The 27,041-nt window shown below is 45.9% G+C and overlaps 1 protein-coding gene across 4 annotated transcripts in view; it reads right to left on the bottom strand.

Moving 5' to 3' along the window:
- Nucleotides 1-4,184: 4,184 nt before the first annotated feature.
- The window catches only part of DUS2 (dihydrouridine synthase 2), a 50,686-nt gene continuing 27,829 nt past the window's right edge, over nt 4,185-27,041 (bottom strand). For all 4 annotated transcript variants that reach the window (XM_077132819.1, XM_077132821.1, XM_077132820.1 and 1 more), the window contains 11 exons: nt 26,542-26,602; nt 22,690-22,737; nt 15,220-15,285; nt 14,982-15,052; nt 13,042-13,128; nt 11,690-11,858; nt 8,508-8,629; nt 7,134-7,283; nt 6,099-6,186; nt 4,966-5,039; nt 4,185-4,731 (listed from right to left, as the gene is read on the bottom strand). In XM_077132819.1, coding sequence (XP_076988934.1) covers nt 4,494-4,731; nt 4,966-5,039; nt 6,099-6,186; nt 7,134-7,283; nt 8,508-8,629; nt 11,690-11,858; nt 13,042-13,128; nt 14,982-15,052; nt 15,220-15,285; nt 22,690-22,737; nt 26,542-26,602 — 1,174 coding nt within the window. In that variant the 3' untranslated portion in view covers nt 4,185-4,493. The remainder of the gene's footprint in view (nt 4,732-4,965; nt 5,040-6,098; nt 6,187-7,133; nt 7,284-8,507; nt 8,630-11,689; nt 11,859-13,041; nt 13,129-14,981; nt 15,053-15,219; nt 15,286-22,689; nt 22,738-26,541; nt 26,603-27,041) is intronic.

Genomic DNA, 27,041 nt, shown 5'->3' with positions numbered 1-27,041 from the left:
ATGCCCCTCACAGGTTCTGTGACTCCTGCAACCTTTGGCACATCCATGAAGGCGGGAGGGATTTTACCATCATCCCAACTGGTGGCTGGCAGTGGGGAGGAAGTGAACTTTGAAGAACCGTTTTCGCTTTCGGCCCCTCCCCGGCGTGCCTGTCTTCCCCCAGAACAGCCCAACATGGCGCCTCCACCTGAGGCCTGGAGTAGAAGCCGCACCTGGGGACACTGAGCCTGGCTTGTTTACTTAGGATTCCACGGAGGCACAGTGTGGACCGTGAGTTAGGAGAGGTAGCCGTGGCACAGGGCCCACAGGGCAAGCATCCCTAGATGCCGGTTGCCAGAGGAACCCAAGGCACTACCTCTCAAAGGCTTGGGTATAGGTGCAAGGCCACGGGAGTGGCACCTTAGGGATCAAGCACTACCTCCCACACTGCCCACAAAAAGCCCCTGGAAGAAGAAAATAAGACAGTGCCTCTACGTTTGTTGAGCTTCAGTTCATTCATCCCTTCAGTCAGGGAACTTTTCCTACCCAGTGTTCTGTACACAGACCTGTCTGTACTGAGCCGGAGCACACAGAGATCAATTAGTGGGGTGGGAGGGGGGCGAGCAAGGCGACCAGGCGAATAACAAATCTATAATTATTGCCCAAAAGAGGTTAGGGCAGTGAGGGAGTTCAGTAAAGGCTCATAACCCCCCTGTGCTGTAGGGCCTGTTACTGGTGTGATTAAGAATAGGAGACAGGAGCAAGGGATGAGAAAAATTGTTCCAGGCAGAGAAGAGATTTCCAAAGACTTGGAGACAAGAAAGTATCTGCAGTAGGCAGCAGCCAAAAGTGAGGCTGCATGAGTGGACGGAGTGCTACAGGCCACTGCAAGGTGTCTGGAATTTATCCTGAGGGCAGTAGGGAGCCACAGGAGAGTTTAGAACAGGGGACTTAACCTGGTCAGAATTCTAGGTGGATCACTGGATAGAGGTTTAAAGGCAGCAGTCAAGAGTGGTCAAGGGGAAGGAATATCAGGTGGATGAAATATCCTCCCAATAAGTTATCCTGTCTTCAGAGGCTCTCCAACTTTAAGAGCTTAAGACTGGAACTTGGAGATTAAACACTACACCAGCTTTGCAGCTCTTTGCCCCAAGCAAATGGCTGGCCCACCTATTAGTATCACATGTAATATGGTCCAGGAGTATAAGGCCCCAGAAGCTTGGCCAGTTCACCTCCTCCTCAACTTTATGCAACATTAAGATGAGCCTCCACCCCCACCCCACCTCCCTGATTGAGTAAATTGCCTTCCTCCAGTCCCCTATACTCAAAACATTCCACCTAAAGCCAGCCAGGCCAGGAGAAATGTGAAGGGAGACCCTGAGTCTGTCAACCTCATTGTTAGCAAGGGATCACAAAGATGTAATGGCTTGAAAAAGTCACATATTTATCAAATGCTCAGTGATACAACTGTCTTCCCAGCCACTGAACACCTGGTAAACACTTAGAAGGGGTCATGTCATAGCAAAGGGACTCCTGGTATAATAAGGGCTGGGGCAGGGGTGGGCACTGACTGCAGGGCAAGCATCACCACCTTTGTAAGAAAGACAGCAATGACGGGGCTCTGCAGTAGACAGACCCCAGATTGAGCCAGGTTGGTGAACAAGGTCCCTGTATCCCACATCTCCCTCCTGCATAAATGCCAGCTAGGCTTGAAGTTTAAGGAAGTCAGTCTTTTATCAGCTGCCACAAGGCGGACCTTAAACCCCTGTGCCCTCTGACAGAGCCATAGGATGGCACAGCTTGTGACTTGTCCAGCCCCCAGCCCCTTGTTCCACTTAAGCGGAAACAGGAGCCCTGGAGGGAAGCCAGAGTTCAGAATTTCCTTTTTCTCATGCTCTTCCCCCCAAAAAGCTCTTGTTTGATTCTTCTGTGCTTCCTACCCACTCCCATGCCAAAGCTTGTCATGAGGGACACAGAAACTGTCCTTGAACAGCTCCCAATCTGGGCAAGGGGATAAGACCAGCAAACTACAATCTAAGAAAGTTAGATAGTTAACACAGGTGCTGGGAAGACAGGATCAGCACTCTGTCCTCGGATGGTAGGCTGAAGAGTTTGGACTTGATCCCGGGGGCAGCAAAGAATTCAGAAAAGTTTGAGTTGGAGGGAGATGTGGAAGGACCTAAATATCAGGACTGCAGGGATGAAATTCCCTGCCCATCTCTGCACAAAGACTAGTGTTCCTGCTGTGGCCTTCACGGGACCTGCCACCCTCTCCATCCTTATGCATCACTCCTTCGCCCACCCATACCCAAACCATTTGTCTCCAAAATATGAGCTAAAGGAAGCCCTCAATCAAGGTAACTGGGCTGGATGGATAGGTGTTATGGCCATTAGCCTAGAGAAGATTTGGGAGTCTAAGTGGCTCCATCTAAGATGAGTATTTTAAGGAAAGCAGTGGGCAGAGCTTTCAGGCTTGACTAGCCTAGCCTGTCCCAGCCCTTGGGCAAGCCACTATAAGACCAAAACAGGCACCACCATGTAAGGATCCTTAGCTGAGTGGTGCTAAAGCGAGACCATGAGGCCAACATATTTAACCAGGATTTTTGCAAGATATCAGTCACAGAACATACACTAACCCTCCCCACCTCTGACTCCCCTGCGGCTGACCTCCCCAGTGCTTTCCCTGGGCCCTCGGAGCCTCCACACCCCAGCCTCTATCTTAGCAGCAGACCTCTGCCCCTGCCCCTCCTTCTCCATAGCCCAGAAATGAACCTCACCCTGCTTCCTAGGGAAACCAAAGTGATGGGAGAAGATGCCCGAGGACAGAGCCCAGCCCACCAAGGAGGTGACCTTGGGACTAAGTGCCTGCTTCTATAGGGTCCTCTCACAGGCTCTGACTTTGGGGCCTTGATGATATCCACAGGGGTCTCTCTGCCCTGTTCCAGTGGGGGGTATGAGAAAAGGGGGCATTTTGATTAGTACAGTATTTGGTAAGAAAAAAAAAATGATATGTAAAGCTTGGAGGCTGGGGCTGGACCAAGCCTCAGTGGGAGCCATTTCTCTAGAGCACTGGACTGGGAAGTTAGGGCAGCCTCAGCATGTAGTGACCCCATTAGCTATACAATGCTCTATCACAGAGCTACCCTATTTATTTTCCAACCAGCCTTACACAGGCAGGGAACTCATGCTCTGGAGAGGGCCCTTGGGTCCAGAGAGGACTGAAAGTGATTGCCCACAGTCAAAAAGCAATGCACTCTGTGAGGCAGGTGATGTGCTTTATCCTTAGGTGCACACAGAAAAGCAAGTGCGTGCAGGGAGAGGCAACACCAAAACTAAGACAGAAGCCTCACCCACTCAACCCTCGACTCCAAGACCAGCAGGGCCAGGAGTGGCTGACTGGCTCAGGGCAGAAAATAGTAAGGGTGGCCCAGCGCAGGTGAGGGGAAATGCAAGGAGGGGAAAGAGGGAAGGCAGTATACCCAGCCTTGGCAGCAGGGCTCTTCCCGTTCCCCAGGGGGGAATCTCCCCTCCCCCTGAAAAGCCTGTAAGAGAGGAGAAGTAGCATGTTTACAGCTTACAGCAGAGGAAGCGGGGGAGGCACAGGGCAGGGACCTTTGGTCACAAAGCTCCTCCCAGTTAGTGGGGGAGGCCCCAGGAGTTGTTGTTTCTCACTGCCAGGAGAAAATTAAAGAGAATTTGCCACTTCCTTCCGCCCCAAGGGGGGTTGGTTGGGGAGTGAAGGTAGGTAGTGTAGGCATGCAACTGCAAGAGCCCCAAACTGCTGCCATCAGCAGCTGTCAGCACCCCTTCCCAGAGCAGCCACCTTACTAGGTACAAGCTCCAGCCAGCTGTCAGGCTTGGAGGAGACTGGGGGTCAGGCCTACCACCCCCACTCCACTGGGCTGGCCCCTTATTGAGGTACCATTACAAGTATTTCCCCAGATTCTGTATTACCTCTCATCAGGAAAGTTAATTCATGTACAGTGCCTCAGGTTTACCGTCAGTAGACCGGGCTTCTTGGTTCTTCCTGGCCTAGCCAAGTTCAGTGAGCCTAAAAGATGATACCGCATTCCCCCACCCCCAGGATGGGCAGGAGATATATTTCAGGAAACTGCAACTCAGTACAGAAGGCAGGGAATAGAAAAATTTGCCAGGACATAAATCTGTGTGCTAAATTACCCAAGGCTGAAACAGCCAGCCATGGCTGGGGCTGAGGAGCATCTTTATTGCACTGCACTGATGTCAAACAGAGGAGGTGTCACCTGAAAAGCTCCTGTTTTCAAAGAAACTACTGAAGTCACTGGGAACTTGGCCCTGTCACTCAAGCTCACCAAGATATGGGCTCCACTCCTGGGTATCTTAGCCCATGCTCCAGGCTGATGGCACAGGCTGAGATCCCTAATTTCTACCAGGAAGAGTAAGTAAATTGCCCGATGGTGTCTGGTTTATGCTCTGGTACCTACAACCACTTTAGGGCCAGGCCCATGGAAGGAGTAACTAGAGCAGGAACATGGTCACCAGCCTTCCAGCAGGCTCTCTTCACCTCTTTCCAAGGCCACAAGGGGCTTCTTGCAGAGCTTCCCAAGCACTGCTGGCTCCTGAGCTCTGGGGTCCCCAGGGTCTTGGTCAGGGGCTTCGCGCTTGCGCTTGTGCAGGGAGGGCCTTTCCTCACCCAGCCGACCCTCAGGGAGGCCCTGGCTCCGCAGACAGACGATGGCAGCAGCCTGTTCTGCCAGTTTCTTGGATTTGTCCCTGGAGAGAAGAGGTAAAGAACAATAAGACAGGTAGGCAAGTGGCCTGGTTGCAGGACTAGAGGCCGGAAGCCCTGACTCTACATACCCTTGGCAGAAATTCTGCCACTACTAAGGAAAGGATCACCACTAAGGGATGCCACTGCTGAGATACACCACCCGCCAGTCCTCCAAGGCCAGTGCTGGGTTCAGGGCCCCCACATCAAACCTCATGCCCACTCGTAAGGGAACTCACCATGAGGTGGACTGATACTTTTGCTCAGCAACAGTGACAACAGAGCAGAACAGGCGATCGAGGGGGCGTTGAACCTAATCAAAGAGAGCAAAGGAAACAGGTATGGTTGCACAAGGGCAAGGGGAACTAGCCCTGGAGGCCTACTTGCCAGGGTCACACTGCAGGAAGGAATTCCCATCTAAGTCAAATGAAAGGCCCCCAGGTCACCTGTAGCATACGTTCCTCCCCAGCAGAAGTGCCTGGTGAAGAAAGGCAAATAGATGATGACATCACAGTGTGTCAGAAGTTCTGTCAGGGATGGAAGGAGCCTATCCCTGCTGACACTTGGATAAGCCAGGTCCCCAAAGATGAGGAGGAGTTCACCAGATGGCAAAGGAGTTAGAAGGGACAAGGATTAGGGGCAGAGAAGGCACACCTAGCAGAGAAACCAGGTGCTGTGGCTGGAGCAGAGGGCTGACTAGATGAAACCTGAAGCAGAAAGGCATGTGGGAGGAGTTCGTGCTCCACACTGAGGTGCTGGTGCTTGATCTTAAAGGCACTGGGGAGCTGACAAAGACTTGAGCAAGGGAAACAGAGGTCAGATTTGCATTTTGGAAAAGTCATTCTGGACGAGGGAGACACAAGACCCAGAAAGTCTGGAAGCCAGGGGGCCAGTCCAAAAGAAACAGAGCAACCTAAACAAGGCATGGTAGAGCAAGACTTTCTCAAGGCTTCTACCCCAGGGCCCCATATCTAGGACCCAATTCTGTGCCCCATTAGCTGAGGCCTGATCCAAAAACATCTGCCTAATTTTTAGGTTTGCACTTCCTAAGCCAATTGGCCCTTTCCTGAGAAGTCTCCCCTACCTAAACAATGCCACTGGAAAGGACTGACCCAGGCAGGCCCCCATATTTAGGTCCCTAGTTCAGTTTTCTGAAAGTGGCCTGAATTGGACAAAAGACCCACTGACAAGAGGGGATAGGCTACCCACAACTGGTCCGGTCACTTGCAATCTCTGCATTTCCATGGAGTTGTGCAATGCTAGCCTCTAGCTAAGCAGTCAGGGTTAAAGGTAGGGTGTGTTAGAGGTAATGACACCAGCTGTGGCAGTGTAAGAGGGCTAGCTGCATGGCAGACCATAGCCAGGAACTCACTGTTTCATACATAGGTTGTGCCAACTTCTCCCTCCGACACCACTCCAGCAGGCACATCTTGGGGGTGACCTGGGGCAGATATGCTCTTCTGGGAAAGAGAAGGGAAGGAGTCAGAACCCATCTACCATCACCACTCCCTCCCTGAGCAGAGGCCCTCTGCAGGAACTGGAGTAATTGAAGCATCAAGTTGCTACCGAAAGGCTCTTGTATTTATTCCCCCAGGCTCCCATCCCTGCCCAACAGCGGCTTAGAGCCTGGGTCCTACCTAAAGAGAAGGTGGACTTCAGCATGCTCCGGGGATAGGGTCAGGAATTAAACTCCAAGGAAATGCACTCTAAGCACTCTGAGCCCTGGCCTGGAAAACAGCCTAGAAAGAAGTTCTAGTTTGCCTCTCAAGATAAGCTCAGGAAGGAATATGGATGGCCGGACAGTGGCCTTAGGGATCTAGCTCAGTGCCCACCGTGATTATGTCTGCCAAGCATTAGGATGATCCAGCTGCTGCCTTGGAATCAGCAGACTCTGGTTCCTGAGTCAGTCTGTGACAAGGTGACAAGATGGCAAGGGCCATGCTCCAATTTCCCACTGGGAGCTCTCTCTGACATATGACTACCCAACAACTGCCTCCCCCAGCAAGCCCTTGCCAGACAAGACTCCTGGTATGAGATTAGGGACTGGAAAAAGGCTCAAATCCCAGATAGCAGAGCACAGGGATAAGGGGACAATTCAAAGCTGAGTTACAATCTGAGGCAATAATCAGCCTGAGGCCACTTCTGCCTACAGAGGGCACCACAGAGCTGGTAAGGGGCAGGGTGTGGGCAGGGGTTACAGAGCCAGATGAGGGCTAGGTACAGGAAAAGGGAGAATTCAGTCACCCTTGGGCCAATATGCACACCCCCAACAGTGTTGTCCATTGCCTTCTTTGGAATGCTAAAAATTGAGAACAAGGGTCCAAACCAAGGAGAAATGTGGCCTAAGCTTGGCATTAAACATATACAACAGGCAACAGCCCATGCTGAGGCCAAACTGGAGACCTACCGGTCAAACTTGACAGCCATCTTAATGATACCAGAGGTATCTTGAGCTGGATCCTCTGCCTCCTCTGGAGTCCTGGCCAAGAATGTGGCCTGCCGGGCATCCAGCTTTCGCGTCGTCTCCTCATAAAAGGCACCAAGGCCAAAGGCCTCACTATTGAGGGAGAAGCAGAGTATAGCCAACATCCAGAGTACTGCAGAAACCCAGGGCCCCACCACAGATCAACTCCCCCAAAACATACACTAAAACACCACTGGGCCGTGGCCATCAGAAGTTATTTCTAACCTAGACTGGAAGATGGAGAATGAATGGGTGCCCCTGAGGATGGAAAGGTTCTAATGGTTAATCCTACCACTTGACCCAGCTTCTCTCCCAAGAGAGAATACACAGACAAGTGTCCCAAGCCAGCAATTGCTGAGTTGACCCTAGGTTGGCCAAACGTCCAGGGCATACACAGCCTCATCTTCAGGTTTACCCTTGGGAGAAAAAGACAGATAGAAGCCTGACCCACTACTGGGTCCCCATCTTCAGGCCCAGCCACAAGTGGTTACCACAGGTCTAGCCTAAATTGGGTACCCTCTGAGGTCTCACACAGAGCTACAAAGTTATACTCTTTCTTTTGAGTTCCCAAGACAGCTGGGTCAAGCTACTAGTTAAGCCATTTGGGTAGGGACAGAAGCAACACCATAAGCCCAAAGTGGGGAGGAGGGTTCTGGCAAGGCTTTTCCCTTCTAGAAATCATCCTGAAGGGCTGGAGGACCTTCACAAAGATGGGTTCCTGGGCACAAGAGTGCTTCAGAAAGGTTCCTTTGGAGGAAGTAGGATAAAGAGAGCCAAAGTGAGGGAGAGAGAGCATTCCAGGCAGAGGAGATAGGAGTAAAGGTGGGGAAGCAGATGTGTAGAGTTATGGGAGCAGGTATAGGTTTACTTGTACCAGCTAGTGTCAACTGGCTGAGTTGGAGTAACATCCAAAGGACCAAAGGGTGACATCTCAGACTTCAGAATGACAGGGTGTGGGTGCTATGGCTCCATTCTATAGCCCCAACTCTCCTGACTATCAGGTCTTGGTGGCCTGGCATGTGACAGGTCCATTATGTGGAAAGTCCCTTCCTCTACAGAAATTCCGAAGCCCAGCACTCACATTCCTCCATCTTACTAGTACCCTAGTTCCCACTGTTGCTGAGATCAGACCAGGAATGAAAAGTTCCAGAACTTGAAAGTATCCCCTTCTGTGGGACTAAGCTGCACCAACCCCCATCCCCACACATCTACCTCCAGAGGATGTGTCCCTGGCCCCTGGTAGAGTCAGCTTAAAACTCAGGATCAAGCCTGGGCAACATCTACAAAGAAAGATGGCTAGCACATTAATCCTCTCACCAAATTTCCTGAGAAGACTGGGCAGCATGGAGCAACCTTCCCTGGGGCGACTCCAGTTGTTCTCGTAGCATCTGGCATAAGCAGTACTTGGTGTTGGTATAGTGGTTGTCATACTGTACAGTCTAAGAGAAGAACTGGCATGAGCTATGCTCTGATGGCAGGGAGACAGGCTCCAAGGGGACATAAGAGGTGTGTGCTTTGCAGCCAAGGCAGCATGACCCAGTAAGAAGAGCTACCTCCATCCTAGCCAGCTGCTCCTCCAAGTAGTAGTACAAAGCTTGAGGGACACAGCTAAGGCCCAGAGTCAGGAGCATGCTCTACTGGAAAGCCCAACCGAGGTCTAGAAGTGCAGGGAGCCCTCTCCCTGCCTCAGCCACCAGGGGCTACCACAGAGGACCTACGTTGGGCATCTTTTGGGGTCGAGGACTAAAGACAGTGAGAGAACAAGCCAAACCTCTGATTGTGGCAAGTTCATTCCCAGAAGAGGGGTGAGATTTTCCTACCCCTTATAAATAGTGAGGTACCTTCCCTTCCCACATCTTATACAGCCTCTCTCCAAATTCCTCCTACATTGATAAAGCACAGCATCATTTGCCAAGCATGTTTGTATACGTCACTTGTCACTTCATATGTCTATAAAAGTATGAAACGGAGCTGTTCTCACTATTCCACAGACTGGGAAACAAAGCCTCAGAGAGGCAAGATTACTCTCCAGGGATGCCCACTGGAAGGCCACCTGGCTGAGGCGGGAAAGGGGAGAAGGAAAGCTAACACATATCTCTGTCCCACAGCAGTGGGTAAAGGCTGCCCCAGACCCCCAGATCTCCCTCCTTCCCTCCATCCCTACTATTCTACTATCTCTACCGGGGCCTATGTCTTCAATGCCTGGGAAGGTGCCATGGGCTCAGGATGAAGGGGGAATAAATGAGTAAGCCGCAACCAGCGGCAAAGCCTTGATTCAGCTTGTTTAGGACAGAAGGCATCTGGCTAGACCAAAAGCAGCCTTGCCTAAGCTTGAAAGCTGCTCCCTTTCTCTATGACAACACAGCCTCTTGAGGAGCAGCCAAGAAATGGGCTGGGCAGGAATGATAACATAATCTTTCACCTGTTGAACAAGCTTAGCACTATTGAAGAGCTAGACTGCTCACTGGGCTGAGACAAGTGACTATTTCCTTGCCTATGGCTGACCCAAGCCATTTGGAGAGCCTGGTGATCATCCATCTGTACAATAGGACACCCAGAACCAAAAAGATAAGGGAAGCATATGGGCTGCAGCCTTAAGCAAGGGAGGCTCCAGGACAGAGACTACCCAGGTCTGGACACAAGCCTCATGGCCTCCTTCCATCTCCAGTCTGCACAGATATGGAACGCTCACATGTGGCATGGCAGCCACAACTGCCCAGGCACAGGCAGTCTGAGGATCTGAGAAGCCCTTTGACCCTTCCAGGCAGATGTTAAGGCCCAGGACTGAAGAAGGGGGGTGTAAGTCTGCTCTGGGCAAGGGCTACAACCTCTGCTCAGGGTCCATTCACTGAAGAATTCAAGGAACACTCACTGCCTCTGCCACTAGACAGGAATGAAAAGTTCCAGAACTTGAAAGTATCCCCTTCTGTGGGACTAAGCTGCACCAACCCCCATCCCCACACATCTACCTCCAGAGGATGTGTCCCTGGCCCCTGGTAGAGTCAGCTTAGAACTCAGGATCAAGCCTTTCTCTATGACAACACAGCCTCTTGCGTGGCTGATCACAGAGTTCCAGGATTGTGTCAAAGAGACAGGACAAGTGGACCTTGTCAAACAGTTCTTTTATATAGAGAAGTATTTGCAAAGTCCCCTTCGGGGAATGGTGAGAAAGAGGGAAAATTCAAATTTCCCATTTGGAGAATTCCTGATATTCTTGCAAGCAGTGAGGACAACAAAGTCAACAGTCTGATCCCTATATCTTGGGGTTTGTTCATATGAAACTTATCCCTGCAAAGGATAGGCTAAACCTACTTAAAATTAGGCCTAAGAGTCACCCCCAGAGAACCTCTTTTGTTGCTCAGATGTGGCCTATCTCTCAGCCAACACGGCACACAAACTCACTGCCCTCCCCCTCTCTGCGTGGGACATGACTCCCAGGGGTGTAAACCTTCCTGGCAATGTGGGACAGAAATCCTAGAATGAGCTGGGATTCAGCATCAAGGGATTGAGTAAAACTTCTAGACCAAAACGGGGAAGAAAGAAATGAGACAAAAGAAAGTGTCCGTGGCTGAGATATTTCAAAGAGAGGCAAGAGGTTATCCTGGAGGTTATTCTTACGCATTATATAGATATTCCCTTTTTAGTTTAACATGTATTAGAGAGGCTAGAGGGAAGTGCCTGAAATGTAGAGCTGTGTTCCAATAGCCGTGTTTCTTGAAAATGATTGTATAATGATACAGCTTTCACAGTGTGACTGTGATTGTGAAAACCTTGTGTCTGATACTCCTTTTATCTACTGTATGGACAGATGAGTAAAAAATATGGATTAAAAATAAATAAATAATGGGGGAACAAATGTTAAAATAAAAATAGAAATAAATAAATAAACTCAAAGACAAAAAAGAAATTCTTTTATATAGAAATGGCCCTGGCACCACCATCAACCTCCCAATGAGAAGAAACTGTTTCAGAGAAAACCATTCCCTGAGGTGAGGGTCAAAGATTAAAGCATTCTGGAAAGTGATTTTGACTGCTGGCCAGGTGAGAAATCACTACCAAAATTCTCAACATGAGCAGCTACAATGCCTCCTCCTGACTGTAGCTGCTCCTGCACCAACCATTGGTTGGGTGTCTTCAAGTGACACAGACACCATTGTTAAAGTGCAGGCACACATATATGTGTACAGGGTGTGCAAGAGTAAGAGAGAGAAAGAAATCATATGCTGGAGCTCTCAACAGTATCCTAGATCCAGAAGGTCCTTGCTATAACTGCCACACCTCTGGAAGCTTTAGTAGGAGGTGATGGTAGGGTCATGTGACCCAGTATCCTCTCTTTACATTGCAGCTGGGGAGACCCCAGTGCTACACGTACAAGAATTAAAAGAAAAAGAGAAGAACAACAAAGGCTACTGGTGGCTGGAGGCTCACAAAAAGTGCTTTGGACAGGAATATGGCAGGCAGTGACAAACGTTTGTTTTAAAAAAAATACTGAAACATACATATCTGATATACTTCTGCATGACCTCCTCCAAGGGCCGTAGACCTTCCTTGAGGAAGACAGATGGGTTCCACATGGCAGCTCGGGCCACCATCACTGACGACGCTGCTGTGGCTTGTCGAAAGTCCTCTATGTCCAAATACTCTTGGATGTGCTCGTGAGATCCTCCGCTGAAAACCAACAAGGGGGTTAGAGGTATCTCCATCATGGTACCAGTATTTTCAGAAAAAGGCAATTCCCAGATCTGCCACTCACTATGTGGCTTTAGGCAAGTCTCTTCAGCTCTCCAAGTTCTGATAAAGTGGGGATTATAATCCATACTCCACTATGACATTAGGAGCAATAAGTGAGATAATATATGCAAAATAAGCCAAACTGTGCCTGGCACATAATAGGTATTCCAGAAATTTTATTTTCTCCCCCCTCATCCTAAACAGTGACTAAAACCAGCCCACATCTGAAGACATGGAGTCTAACTGAATTTTGGGACCACAGGAAAACCCCCAGGCTAGGTTGCAACCTACATGCCCACTAAGTACTGGCTTAAAACCGTGGACAGAGACAGACACATTGTGATTTCAAGAGGAAAGAAGGAAGCCTAGTTTGGTAGGAATTTCCCCTCCATACCTTGCTGCCTCTATCAAGAGCCAGGTGAAGAAACAGCCACATAGGGGTGGGGGGGTGGTGAAGTGGGGGAGCTGCGGCTGGGGCTTTGGTGTTTCCCTGTTCCCACCCTTCCAGAAATGCTGTACAAAGGTGCAGGGCTGAAGTATTCTCCTGTCTGGCCTACTCAGGCCAGCTTTCCAGTAGCAGGTGGAAGTTGTCTCTCTACTAAGCCTTTGGGCTGGTCATCAGTACCTCATACCTGCCAATCTAGGTTCCTGGTCCTGTAGGTGCCAGAACATGTCTGGGCTTTTGACTGTGACATGCATTCTGACCTGAGCAATAGCTATATGTATTCTGGCCTTGTATTCCTCATGTCCCTTATGTGGCTCCCTATACCTAGCACATCTAACACTGGGTATTATATCATCTTGCTCTGGGCATGCTTCAGGGGCCACTTCTGGTTCTCCCTGGCCCTGAACACTCATATCCAAAACCACCCATCAGAAAGCCCTGGTTCCCTGCCTACTGCACACCTATATCTGCCATTCACCAGAGGCCAAAGAGATTGACTTACATGACAGGCACTTTTCAGCTTCATTACCAGTTACATTTTACATCGCACCGTTTTTCCTTTACCCTTAAGGCCATTGCTTTATGCTCTCTCATTTTATTTTCTGTAAGCCTTCTTGAATCTCTTTTGCATGAGGTGAAGCATAAAAAAGTAAATGATGAAAAGAAGAGGCTCACTTGGCTATGACAGGAATGGAGAGGGCTTCAGCTATGGCTTTGATGGTCTCACAGTTGACAGGATGCTGAGGTCGCTCCTCCCGCGTCCTTGGAAATAAATTAAAGAATAGGGCTCAGAGCTGACTGCCAAAGGCCATGTCACAGCTCACACAGGGTTACCCTGGCCAAACCCTACTGGACGTTAGGAAGGCCAAGGAGCCATGTGGAAATCGAGGACAGAGGTCTGAGCTGCAGGGGATGGCTCTCCCACTCCTCTGGGGAAGAACTCTGTAGTGAGGGGCAGGAGCAGCATAAGTTCATGTAGAGATGGCAAATCCAGCTCTCAGAGGCCTGCAGGTGAGGCATAGCTGCAGGGGACCCATGAGGGTGGCCTGGCTCCCAAAGTCACACTACCTTTCTCTGGCTTCCCCTCACCTTTGCCAGAGATGAGGGATAGTGCCATGAGAATGCTGCTCCTGCTGTCCCGGTCCTGCCCTCCCCAAGCGACTGGGAACAGCTGCTGCTGCTCAGACTGGCCACTCCCACACAGCTGCCAATGCTAGGACCAAGTAACACAGCTGATCCAAGGGAAGGGCACCTGGCATGGGATAAGCCCTTAGACCACAGCTGTTACGATGAACCACAGGGGAGGCAAGACCACACTCCCAAGGGTCTCTCCGTCCAAGGCCAGCTGCAAGTTTTTGATAATGAAAGAATGATTTTTAAGGATGTAAAGGTGGGCCCTGTCCTGAGTTGTACTCAGGGACAAGCAGGAGAGAGCCCAGGTCTTATCTAGAAGTGTCCACTCTGCTGGACCATGGGGCCTCTCAGCCCAGTCTGCCCTTCCTCCCACACCCTTAGAAGGCAGTTTTAGCCCATCCTCAACAGCTTTGATGGCCAGAACATCCTTCCTCAGACTTACTCAAATCTATCTTCCTAGTGTTTTTAAATATTAGCAAAAATTATGGTTTCTTTTACCAAGGGAATACAATATGCCAGGCACTGAGGCTTTATAGTCACAATTTCATAAAATCCTCATAACAACCTTATAAGGCAGAAATTATCATCTTAACCTCCAGATGAGAAACATGTATCTCAGAGAGGTTAAGTGATTTGCCTGTGGACACACCACTAAACATGCTGCAGAGCTAGGATTTCGATCCAGGCAGTCTGAGTCCAAAGCCTGCTGCCTTAGGAAGGAAGCACATATGTGTATGTGTGTGTGGTCCCTTACCTCTCCCTCCTGGCTTCAACACAAGTAGCTCTGCTTTTCTCTGTTTTATATATTCGGATTCTGGGCTCTCCTTTTTGAAAATATTGTAATAGACACAAACAGCCATCTGAAAGGACATCCCCAGATGCAGGGAGCAAATTTGACTGGGAAACTGAGGGTAGCCTTCAGCCTTCAGCCTTAAGCAATACCTCAGCACTCAGCAGAGAGCACATTAGCTATAAATAATAAGGACTCTTTAAATGCTAGTTGTGACAGCTGGCAGTCTGACAAGGGCAGACAAAACAGGCTGTGCCTTCAAAAGAACAGCAGTCTGCCTGGGGTCATTTGAGGGAGAAGCCACTGCTCATAGTGGGGGAAAAAAAGGAGATTTCAGGGTCAGAATTCTAATTTCACCATTTTCGGGCTCTGCATGATAACGATTTTGAGCACATCACTCGGTCACTACCATTTATAAATCCTGAGGGGAGAAGCATCTCTCTTTCCTCGTGGTCTCTCTGAGTCTCTAAAGCTCAGTGTACTACCCACCACCCAGCAGGTGCTCAATGGATGAGGCATGAAGAATGTAAGCCCATAGAGAGTTTGACTTCCCTCAAGTCTCAAAGGCTATCAAAGAGGCAGGCAGAGGTAGACTGAAGATGTGAAAGGGAAGTGTGTTCTTCCCCTCAGATCTGGTAAAGGTCACTAGGATGGCTGAGGACCATCCTCTCCCAGCAAGGCAACCACTCACCTCCCATGAACTGCGATAGCAGCAATGCCAGTACTCTCAATCCGTTTCACCAGGCTCAGGGTTTCCTCCAGCTGAGAAACAGGACCATGCAGGATGGTTATAGAAGCTGCTAACTCCTACAGTGCTCTCAACTCCGTTCCCTGCCCCAAAACTAATTCAGCTCCTCCAGAATCATAACACCTACAAATCCAACATCACCAGAGAGAATGGACTTTCAAATATAACACATCATCCTTACCGATGACAAGAGGCGAATCTTGCAGGTCACAGGTCTGTGTGTCCCTTTAACAAGGGTACTGAGGATCTGCAGAGAGAACACAAGGGCATCTGCATCTTCTGGAACAAAAAACCACAACTGCTCATACAAATGAACTCTGATACAGATCTGTACACCTCAGTGATATGGACATGTGGGGGGGTGTACTGCATACATATACATGTAAGCTCCATGATGCAAGAAATCTGCCTTTGTTCTGTGCTAGAATACCAGCACCAGCAACCCCCTGCTTGGCACACAGTGGTGCACATATACTTAAATGAATGAATGAATATGTGGATCTGCATGAATGCCTGCATAAAAGGATAGTAATCCTTTGCCAAGCATCAAAATCACCCATACAGCTTAAGAAATAGAATCTTGGGTTCTACCTTACATTGCCTATATCAGTCTCTACGGGGGCTTAGGAATGTGTTTTCAAAAGGCTCTCCTCACCACACCCCCTTAAGATGATCCTGAAGCCTAGCCCTTGTGAGAACACCAGGCTGACAGCTTCCTTTCTGGTTAAAGGCAATGCTCCCTGAGTGCTGTTCCAGGATCTACCCAGCAAAGGAGTGAGCAAGAAGGCCTTATGGGTCCTGGGTCCTTTCCTCATGCACTCCTCTCTTTGGAGGAGTCAGAAATGGGCAAAGAAAAAGACAACATAGTCAACATATTAAGAAGTGCTTATTTGCATAGTAATTGCAAAAGAACTTCAAAGAAAATCCAGAAATCATATAGGAAAGTGCCAGGAGGGTAACAAGAACAGAACCCAGGAGAATAAGAGATGAAGAAAGGTGCAGATGAGGGATAAAGGGAACTGTATGCCTGCGGCCTTTCTATCTTCTTCCCTTATCAAAAATCTTTCAGGCCATCAGTCTTTCTAAGTGCAACTCTGCAAGTGAAATCATTGCCCTCCGTCCTACATGGGATATGACATCCAGGAGTGAAAGTCTCCCTGGCGACATGGGAGATGACTCCCAGGGATGAATCCAGTCCTGGCACCGTGGGATCAACAATTACATCCTGACCAAAAGGGGGAAAAGAAGTGTAATTAATAAAGTGTCAGTGGCAGTGAGAGTTTAGATAGAATCGAGACGCTACTCTGGAGGTGGCTCTTACGCATATTTCAGGGAGACCTTGCTACCTATCCTAACCTGCCAACCCCCAACCAGGACAATTCCAGTCAATCCTAAAGAACACCTAGGGCAATACAAAAGATTCCACAAGGGTTCCAGGCACTAAAGTAACTTTCCAGAAACCTACAACCTCCAGATGGGTCCTTGGTCCAGATAACTCCTGAAACCTAGCCCATTCTCTCTAGAACATCAGACAGTTCCAACTCCCTACCCCACATTAGTGACAGACCCTTCCAGTATCAAAAATTTAGAATCACCATAGCCCAAACAACCCCAAAGAAAGGTATGGAAAAATCAAAGATGATGGTAGAATTATACACAGAAGATAGGACTTAACAAATAAATATGAATGCTAAATTATTAAATTGCTATGTTTTTTTAAAAAGTCTCCAGTATTTTAGAGCATCTAGAAGTAAAAACCTAAAATTGTGAAACTGTAACCCATGTCAAAGTCTGAAATATGTTCTACAACTAATTGTGGTGCTGTGCTTTGAAATTTATAGCTTTTTTGTATATATGTTATTTTTTCACAAAAAAAAGAAGGAATAAAAGTCGATTATGATGATAAAAAAGTATTTAAGCCCTCTAGCCTCCTATATTCTGGAGCAGCTAGAAGGAAAAATATGAACTGATCTTACGGTAGCCCATGACAAACTCTGGGATCTGTCCTGTAACCACTTTTTGAAGAGTGCTTTGAAAACTATTGCTTTTTTATTTCTTTGCTTTGTATATATGTTATACTATACAATAAAGAAAGTTAATTAAAAGAAAAAAATCTTTCAGGCCAGACAATCTGGAAGGAAGGTGATCCTAAAAGCTCCTTTCCAAGAACTGTGTACCTGGTGAGCAGAGCAGAAGGGACATTCAAGCACCTGCTGCCATTCTTGATTCTAGGCAGTAGAGGCAGCAGAGAGCCAGGTAGCAAAAGAAAGTGAAGGAAGCCTTTCTCTCAGGTACAGGCTGAGGCTTGGCAGGACTATTCAGTCCACTTCAGAGATATCAAACCAAAAGGCTGGGCTGACAGGAAGTGGACAAGTCATGGGCAAGACAGGATTTATTAGCTCAGGCACAACTAACTGGGTTGGCAGTGAGGAGCAATCCCCAGGAGATCTTTAAGGGGTAGGGGAAGGCAGCCAGGTCCATCAAAACACATAGTAAAAATTCTCACTCTAGGCCTATCGTTCCAACTGATAGCACTATCAATGGGAGATTCCCTTGCAAGTGCTGACTTAGAATGTTCTGTTATTTAAGCAACATCAGCTTGTCTGATCTAATTCTCTGCTCTGCAGAACTTCCTTTTGGTGTATTTTATTCAAGTAACACTAAGCTTTCTTCAGTGTTTCTACTCATGTCATGTACACGTTCAGGACCAGGAAGGAAATTAGGTAACTGAAAACCCTAGCAACTTGCAGAGGGTCACACTGAGGAGAAAGGACAGCTAGAGTCTGTTTTCTTGACAGGTTCTACAAGAAACTTTTCTGAACAGCCCAATTCTTCCAGTTCCAAATCATACCATATGCCTCTGTGGTGAAAGAACATGTGACAAGCCCATACCTGAGCAGAGTAATGCACATCTATACATCATCAGATCCAGCAGCTGAACTCAGGAAAAGCAGAATGTTTAGCTCCCCTGTTTGGTGGGGAGAGGGAGGTAGGAAGATGAGAGAGAGCACAGGTTTAGAAATCAATGAGACCTGAATTCAAGTCCTGGCTCTTCTGTTGTGTGCCATGATCCAAGTGCAGTGTGGACAAAGGAGATGTCCTGGGAAGCCAGGAATGGCATGGGGAATCTTGACCAGGGGTGAGAGAGAATTACTAGGTTAGAGTCTAAAACTGAGGTTCTTAACCCAGTGAAGATACACTAGTTATCTGGAAGGCTTTTCAAGACTGATAACTTCTCTCTACCCCTGTCCACCCCAAGGGTATACAGGATCCTCAACAGATAGCATCCTTATTTTGAAAATTTTTCTGCAGGTGGTCTTGAGATACCCTTACAGATGAAACCATGATCTAAAATACCAAGCCTAGAAGGACAAACAAAGCCTGTCAGCACAGCCTGAGACTGAATCTAATCCAGCCCACTATTCCAAGATCTGGAGGAAGCATCACCCTCTTCTCCATGAGGCAAACTCCACCTACTAGCCCAGCCTGGCCCATCCAATTATACCACGAGAGAACCACTTGAATGAAGTGAGCCTCTAAGATGGGCTGTGTCTCTGTGCCTCCTCTAGAGGGGTATGGAGAGGACAGAGCCAACAACATGGGTCTAAGAGTCCAGAAGACCTGAGGACAATGAAAATTTTGTGTACATGTTGTGAACCAAAGTACCTCTGCTGTGGCCCCTCCCCTAAGTATGGCAATGACTTTGGCATCCATGGTTGTCCACATACCTTCCATCCTACACAGAGGTGTCTGACCAGAGGTGTCCAAGTCCAGGTGATAAGAGACCTGTGGCCAGACACATAAACTATACACAGGTACCTTTAACCTGAGATGCCATCCAAAGGGGGGACAGATGTGGGGTTAAAAGTCATAAGATTGTGGTTCTTAGACCAGGTTCTACCTGCCGCTCATTTGCTACATAATTTTAAGCAAATAATTTTTATCTTTCTATGCTTTAGTTTTATTACTCTTGATCAAGTGGGGATAGCAAATGCCTGCCCTCTCTATTCCAAGGGGGTCATGGAACAAATGGAATAAATACTGAAATATACTTTGAAAAGCAAACAGCCCTACAAATGATAACGGCACACAGTGCAGGTACATTATCTGTGGCTGCATGTGGGAAAAATGAGAAGAAACACATTGATCTTCCCATAATCAAAAGACAGCTGGACTGGAGGAATATACAGGGCTGGGATGCACAAACGATGACTGCTCTTATTGGTTGTGCCTTAGTTCAAAGTTGCCCTGACCTGCAGGAAGCATTATGATAAAGCCCAGACCTGAAAGAGGATTAGAGAATGAAAAGAAAAACAAAAGAGCTAGAGAAGCAACATGGAGAGAGCTGGTACACTGGGAGAACAAAGCAAAAGGTGCATATGTTATGGCAAAAAATGTCACCTCCTTGTATTCCGGCAGCTCACAAAACTAGGTGATGCATGCCAACCTATCCCTAGGGCCTCATTAGCCTCGCCTGCCGAATCACCAAGGGAAAGGGAACAGAGGGAGGCTAACTTCAGCAGGCCTCATCTAACCTTGCCTGGCCTGCTCTCAAAGGGCTAAGAACAGACTGCATCAGTATGCAAGGGACCCATTGCTGCTCCCATCAAATCCCCTGGGAGAGACTAACCACTCCCCACTTCCCCCACCACACACACACACAAAGACGACACACACATACACACACAGCACTGAACCTCTCCTCAATGCACAGATTTCTGTACTCACGATCATCCTAGAAGGGATAGGAGCAATACAGAGGAGTCTCTAAAGGAGTCCTCAGCTCCCTGTTCTATCCTCTGACAATCCCTCAGCTCTCAGCTGACATGTCCCTAGCCCTGGACTTGTAAGGAACTCCAAGACTACTAGAGGCTGACTCAGGGGTTCCCAAACCTGGCTGCGAAGGTTTTTAAAATGTCCAAGCCTCAGGTGGGAGGAACTGATTCAGTAAATCTGGGGTAGCAGGTGCTAATGACACATGACTTACTCTGCTATCCGAAAACTATTTTTATGTAATTAATGATTCCTTCCTTGTTTATAAATGCCTGATTTTAAAACAAAACAAAACAAAACAAAAAATACATATATATGGGTAGCAATAAGCACATGGAATCCTGAGTAGGGCATGAGATTTTATAGATTTGTCCAAGGTGATGCCCCGATAAATCCCAGACTGATTTGAACAGTGAATTAAAAAAATTTTTTTTTAATTTTTTTATAATAAAAAAAATCTGCAAAGTCCCCTTGGGAGAATGGTGAGAAAGAGGGAAAATTCAAATTCCCCATTTGGAGAAAGCCTGATACTCTTGCTAGCAGTGAGGACAAAAAGTAAATAGGCCGATCCCTATATCTTGGAGTTTGTTCATATGAAACTCATCCTTGCAAAGGATAGGCTAAGCCTACTTAAAATTGGGCCTAACAGTCACCCCCAGAGAACTTCTTTTGTTGCTCAGACGTGGGCTATCTCTCAGCCAACATGGCAAGCAAACTCACTGCCCTTCCTCACTCTACGTGGGACATGAATTCCAGGGGTGTAAACCTCCCTGGCAATGTGGAACAGAAATCCTAGAATAAGCTGGGACTCAGCATCAAGGGATTGGGAAAACCTTCTCAACTGAAAGGGGGAATAGAGAAATGAGACAAAATAAAGTGTCCATGGCTGAGAGATTTCAAAGAGAGTCAAGAGGTTATCCTGGAGGTTATGCTTACTCATTATATAGATAACCCCTTTTTAGTTTAAGGTGTATTAAGGAGGTTAGAGGGAAGAACCTGAAACTGTAGAGCTGTGTTCCAATAGCCATCTTTCTTGAAGATGACTGTATAATGTTATAGCTTTTATAAAGTGACTGTGTGATTGAGAAAACCTTGTTATAATGCTCCTTTTATCTATGGTATGGACAGATGAATAAAAAGTATGGATTAAAAATAAATAAATAATAGGGGAACAAATATTAAAATAAATTGGGTATAAAGGAAAATATTAGTGGTCAATGAGAGGGAAGGATAAAGGGTATGGTATGTATGAGTTTTTTCTTTTTTTTAATTTCTTTTTCTGGAGTGATGTAAGCATTCTGAGAAATGATCATGGTGATGAACATACAACTCTGTGATGATACTATGAGTCACTGATTGCCCACCAAGTATGGAATGTTCATACATTAAGAATGTTCATGTTTGTGTATAATGATAGTGACTAAATGTACAAATTTTAAAAATTGTTTTTGCATGAGGAAGAACATAGAAATGTCATTCCTGCAGAGTGTTGAAAATTGATAGTAATCAACATTTTAAAATTTTAACTTACGTGTGAGACTAAAGCAAAAATGTTTATTTGGTACAAAATTTATATTTTGACTAGTGTATTTCATATACAATTTATGTAGACAGCTTAATTGAACACCATAAATACATGGAACCTTAAGTAGGGTATGAGATTTTGTTGGTTTGTCCAGAGTGATGCCCCGATAAATCCCAGAGTGATTTGAACAGTGAATAAAAAATATATGCAAAGTCCCCTTCAGGGAATGGTGAGAAGGGGAAAATTCAACTTCCCCAAGTTGAATTCTTGATATCCTCACAGCAGTGCAGACAACGAAAGCTATAGGCTGAGCCCCCAATCTTGGGGTTTGTTCATATGAAACTTAACCCCACAAAGGATAGGTCAAGCCTACTTAAAATTAGGCCTAATAGTCACCCCCAAGAGAACTTCTTTTGTTGCTCAGATGTGGCCTCTCTCTCCAGCCAACACAACAAGCAAACTCACTGCCCTCCCCCTGTCTACGTGGGACATGACTCCCAGGGGTGTGGACCTTCCTGGCAACGTGGGACAGAAATCCTAGAAGGAGGTGAGACTCAGCACCAAGTGATTGAGAAAACCCCTAGAATGAACTTAGACTCAGCATCAAGGAATTGAAATAACCTTCTCGACCAAAAGGGGGAAGAGCGAAATGAGACAAAATAAAGTGTCAGTGGCTGAGAGATTACAGAGTGGAGAGGTTATCCTGGAGGTTATTCTTATGCATTAAATAGATATCACCTTGTTAGTGAAGATGTAATGGAGAGGCTGGAGGGAACTGCCTGAAAATGTAGAGCTATGTTCCAGAAGCCATGTTTCTTGAAGATGATTGTATAATGATATAGCTTTCACAATGTGAGTGTGTGACTGTGAAAACCTTGTGTCTGATGCTCCTTTTATCTACCTTGTCAACAGACAGAGTAGAACATATGGACTAAAAATAAATAATAGGGGGAACAAACGTTAAAATAAATTCAGTTTGAAATGCCAGTGATCAATGAAAGGGAGGGGTAAGAGGTATGGTATGTATAATTTTTTTTCTGTTTTCATTTTATTTCTTTTTCTGAATTGATGCAAATGTTCTAAGAAATGATCGTGATGATGAACATACAACTATGTGATGATATTGTGAATTACTGATTATATATGTAGAACGGAATGATCATATGTTAAGAATTTATGTTTCTTGTTATATTTTTAAAAATCTAAAAATTAATTTAAAAACTTAGAAAAGAAGTTCATGTTTATGTTGATTGCTTTTATTAATAAAATTTTTTTTAAAAAGTGAGTAGCAGGAAGGAGACATTCCAAGTGCCTCTATTTCATAGCCTTTCTTTTTGCCAATGCAAGACTTACCTTCTCGATCTTGTCAGGGTCTGACAGCAGAGCAGCTCCCATTCCTCCCTAAGGAAAAGCACAAGGGTCTTCATACAATGGGAGGAGGATGGCCCCACTCCGTGGTGTAGCAACATGGTGTAGAAACCTACACCAGCACTCACCTCAGAGGGACCAAGTTCTGCTAGCACCAGCACTGCTCCTAAGCAAGTAGGAAGGCAGTAGCGTAGGAGCCCACAATATCAGGGATCAGAGTTTGATGAATACTAAAAGTTATCACTCTTACCACCTTCGGCAGAACCCACAGATCTATCTAGAAATGGGCAGCATAAAAATCATTTTTCAGATCTGCTCACCCCATAGTCTCAGTGTTTTAAAAAACTGAACTCCAGCATTTCCCAAGCCCTGAAAAACAAGGAATCACTCACTCTCCCTTTGAAATGAGATCACATGCACCTTCTTCCTATACTACTCAACACGTGCTGGTACCACCACCACCACCCAGCAAAGTCACTTGGAGACGTGCAGCCTGTAGACCTTGTCCAGTATGCCCCAGTCCTGAGGACCCAGACCAATGTCAAATCTCAACATTAACAGTGGTTGTCTTTTTTTTTCTCCCTGTGGTAACATATATAAAATTTCCCATTTTAACCACTTGAATCATACAATTCAGTTGCATTAATTATATCCATAACATTGTGCTACCATCACCACTATCTACTACCAAAATTTTCACCCCAAATAGAAATTCTGCACCCATTAAGCATTAGCTCCCCATTGCCCCTGGTAACCTATAATCTACTTTCTATCTCTATCAATTTACATATTTTAGCTATTTCATATAAGTGAAATCATACTACTTATGTCCTTTTGTGTCAAACATATTTCACTCAACATGATGACTTCATGGTTCATCCATGTTTTAGTATGCATCAGAACGTCATTCTTTTTATGGCTGAATAATACTCTATTACATGAACATACTACATTTTGTTTATTCATTCATCTGCTGATGGACATTTAGGTTGCTTCCATCTTTTGGCTATTGTGACTAATGCTGCCATGAACATTGGTGCACAAATAACTGTCCAAGTCCCTGCTTTCAATTCTTTTGGATAAATACCTAGAAATGGGATTGCTGGGTTATATGGTAATTTTACATTAAACTTTTTGAGGAACTGCCAAACTTCCAGTGGCTGTATCATTCTACATTCTACATTCAAGAATGGTTGCCTTTTGATGGTGGGATTATTGGTAATTTTCCTGTATTTTTTCTATACTTTCCAAGTTTTGGATAATGGCATGAATTATTTTGATAACCAGAAGGGAAATCTCCTAAAAATTATTTTTAAGACCTTATCTGAATCAATTAAGAGTAAGGTAAAGAAGAGAAAAAGCATAGAAACTACATACAATGAATACTCAGAAGGTTTAAGTTTGGATCTTACAACTTAATTTCATGTTTAAGGATGACAGATTAGAATCTGAGAGAACAACAAACCATCCAGACTTGGCCAGGCTGAGCATGAATTTTATAGGAGAAAAAGTAGAGCAGAGAAGCCATGGGCACTGGACTCTCTTGGCCACAAGTACAAACCTTGGCGGCCTTAAGGAAACCCTGGCCACTCACTTCATGATCCAGTCCCTCCTTTTGGAATTACAGGATCTAAAATTCAGTCTCACTGCCCCTTCCATGACAGTGGATTTGTTAATCAGCATTTTCTTCCTTCCTTCTTTTTTTTTTTTTTTCATGGACAGGCACCAGGAATCGAACTTGGGTGTCCGGAATCGCAGGCAAGAACTCTGCCTGCTGAGTCACTGTAGCCCCCCTTCTTCTTTTCCTGGCCTTTCTTTTTCCCTTCCCTCCTCCCTCTTTGCTTCCCTCTCTCTCTCTATTTAATGTATTGCTTTTTTGAATAGATAATATGTTAAGAGAGATAAAAATTTAAGAGGTTCCTCCCTGAGAAATGGGAGACTTTTTAATCTACACTTCTTATACCGCTACAATTTCTGAACCATGAAAACAGTGGATATTCAGCTGGTATGTACTGGTGCACCATAATAGTTGGCATCTATTCTGAATGATGGGTGCCAGTGCTGTGCCAGTTGTTAATTATCACCTAGCAGTAGAAAATTATGACCTATGCAGAACCAAAAGAAAAATTATCTCTCCTCCCACCTCTGTCACCCTGCCCACTTAGTTTCCTTCCCCTAAGGAAACCACTGTTACTAGTTTCTTATATATCTTTCAAAATATATTCTATGAATTAAAAAAGTAAATATATGTAAATATCCATTCCCTGCTCCACTTATATAAAGTATGGTACACCATATATAATTCTGCTCCTTGCTTTTACTCCACAATCTATCAGGAAGATCATCCTAACTAATTTCAATTCTACTCCTTATGTAACTCAGGAATATAAAAGAGTAATTTAGAAGAGAGCAAAATAGAGCCCTAAATTTTCAACTCCTCATAGGCAATTTAAAACCTTCATAGTTCCTTGAGTCAGCTGTCTGTCCTCTGATTTTCAAGCACTGAAAGGGTCTTTTCCTTCAGGTGGTCAGTCAGTCCACAGCCTCATGGTCCAAAGCAAAGGTCCCAGGCCGGGTAACTCACAAGTCTCGAGTGGCTGACTCTGGGCAATGGGCCAGGTGGACATCTGCTTTATCTATCCCATGGACCCTGACTGCTCACCCTGCAACAAGGATCCCAGGGACCTCACACGGTGCCTCACATTCAGAGGACCCCAAACTACTCCAAACATGTTCATCCTTTATCAGTCTCAATCATGTTTGAAGACTAGCCTCCTGGACAGCCAGTCTTTCCCCCCTCTCCCTACAATCTATACCCATCACCCCACACCCAATCCACTCATTGCCAGCCACATCCTATCAAGTCCTGCTCTAGTTTGGTTCTCATCTTCCCACCCCTGGTCTCTCCCTTGGACTCATCTCCTGTATCTGCCTCCTGACCTCCAGCTTCTTCCCACTCTGATACACCCAACACATGGCTACCAGATTAGTGTTTCTAAAGCACAGTTCCAATCACATCCCTCCTCTGCCAAAAAAGGCCAGATACCTGAAGTCCAGTTCAGCTGATCTGGTCCCAATCAAGGTTTTCCACCCTATGTTCGTTTGCTTCCTCTACATCTCCCACTCCCCAACTCTCTGGTCAAATCTAGCTACTCACAGTTCTTTGTCTCAACCACAGGTAGCCTCCAGGCCCCTGTTTGTGCCATCCCCTCTGCTCACAGGGTCCCAAATCTCCTCACTGAGGACCACATCTCCTTATAATATCCTGAGTTTAAGGGCAGCCTTTCCTCTCTGTTCTTTGGTCTACCATAGCCCTCTGGTCTGATCTCTTCTGATATGACAATGCAGATATATGTAGTGCATCCTCTTTTTTTCTTTTTAATATATGTCCTAGTTTTATTCATGAAAAAATCAAGCCTTATTCACAGTTTTTTCTTTAATATTTATACATCATTTTTCTAATTGCGCATGAGTAGACTCATTCTTTCTCTCTTTGTGTGTACACATGAGTATTTTATATTTATATATAATTTTTCAGGCTCAGTTACATATATCATAGCCCTTTAAATATTTCAGTGTGTATTTTCTCTAAGAATTGGAATATTCTCTTACATAATCACAGATTTATCAACTTCATAAATTTACATTGATACAGTACTTTTAACTAATCTACTATGGTCTTTATTTCAATTTTGCCAGTTGATCTAATAATGCCGTTTAGAGCATCTTCACCATCTAGGACAGGATGCAGTCCAGAGTCAGTTACTGTACTTAGTTGTCATGTTGCTAGCCTCCTTAAATCTATAATCTATTAGGAATATGAAGTAATCAGTTTACCTTGGTGGAATACTCCTTTGGACAGCCCATGTTGACATCAATACCTGCTACATCATTTTCACTGGAAAAATATGAAGAAGGAAAGGTAATAAATATTCAACTTGAGGGAAGAAGGTAGAGTCAAAGGCTTGAGTCTATGCTCACGAGCCTCTCATCGTGTCTGTGGCCTTATGAGACACACTAACCCTCAAGGACAGGAGCTGGAAAACTGGAAAAAAAAAAAAAAAACCCTCTCCCTAAAATATGCAACTGCCTCAACCGAGCAGCAAGCAAGAGGAAAAAGATAATGTGCTTTCATCTATTAAAGTACTTTGCAATTTCGGAGTTGTATGAGATAACTTAAATACCAAGAGACAGGAGTAGTGAACTTGGCACCAGAGTTTTAGTCTGACGGAGGTGGTAAAACCCATTTGTCAATGGGGAAAAGTGATATGAGCATGAGAGTCCTTTTCCAGGGCATTGCTTCTGATTAAAGTTACCATCTCTATACTGGGGGCTAG

The sequence above is a fragment of the Tamandua tetradactyla genome, chromosome 16 (genome assembly GCF_023851605.1).
Source record: "Tamandua tetradactyla isolate mTamTet1 chromosome 16, mTamTet1.pri, whole genome shotgun sequence".
Taxonomy (NCBI): domain Eukaryota; kingdom Metazoa; phylum Chordata; class Mammalia; order Pilosa; family Myrmecophagidae; genus Tamandua; species Tamandua tetradactyla.
The sequence above is the reverse complement of the archived record's forward strand: the minus strand, read 5'-3'. Positions and strand labels throughout refer to the sequence as shown.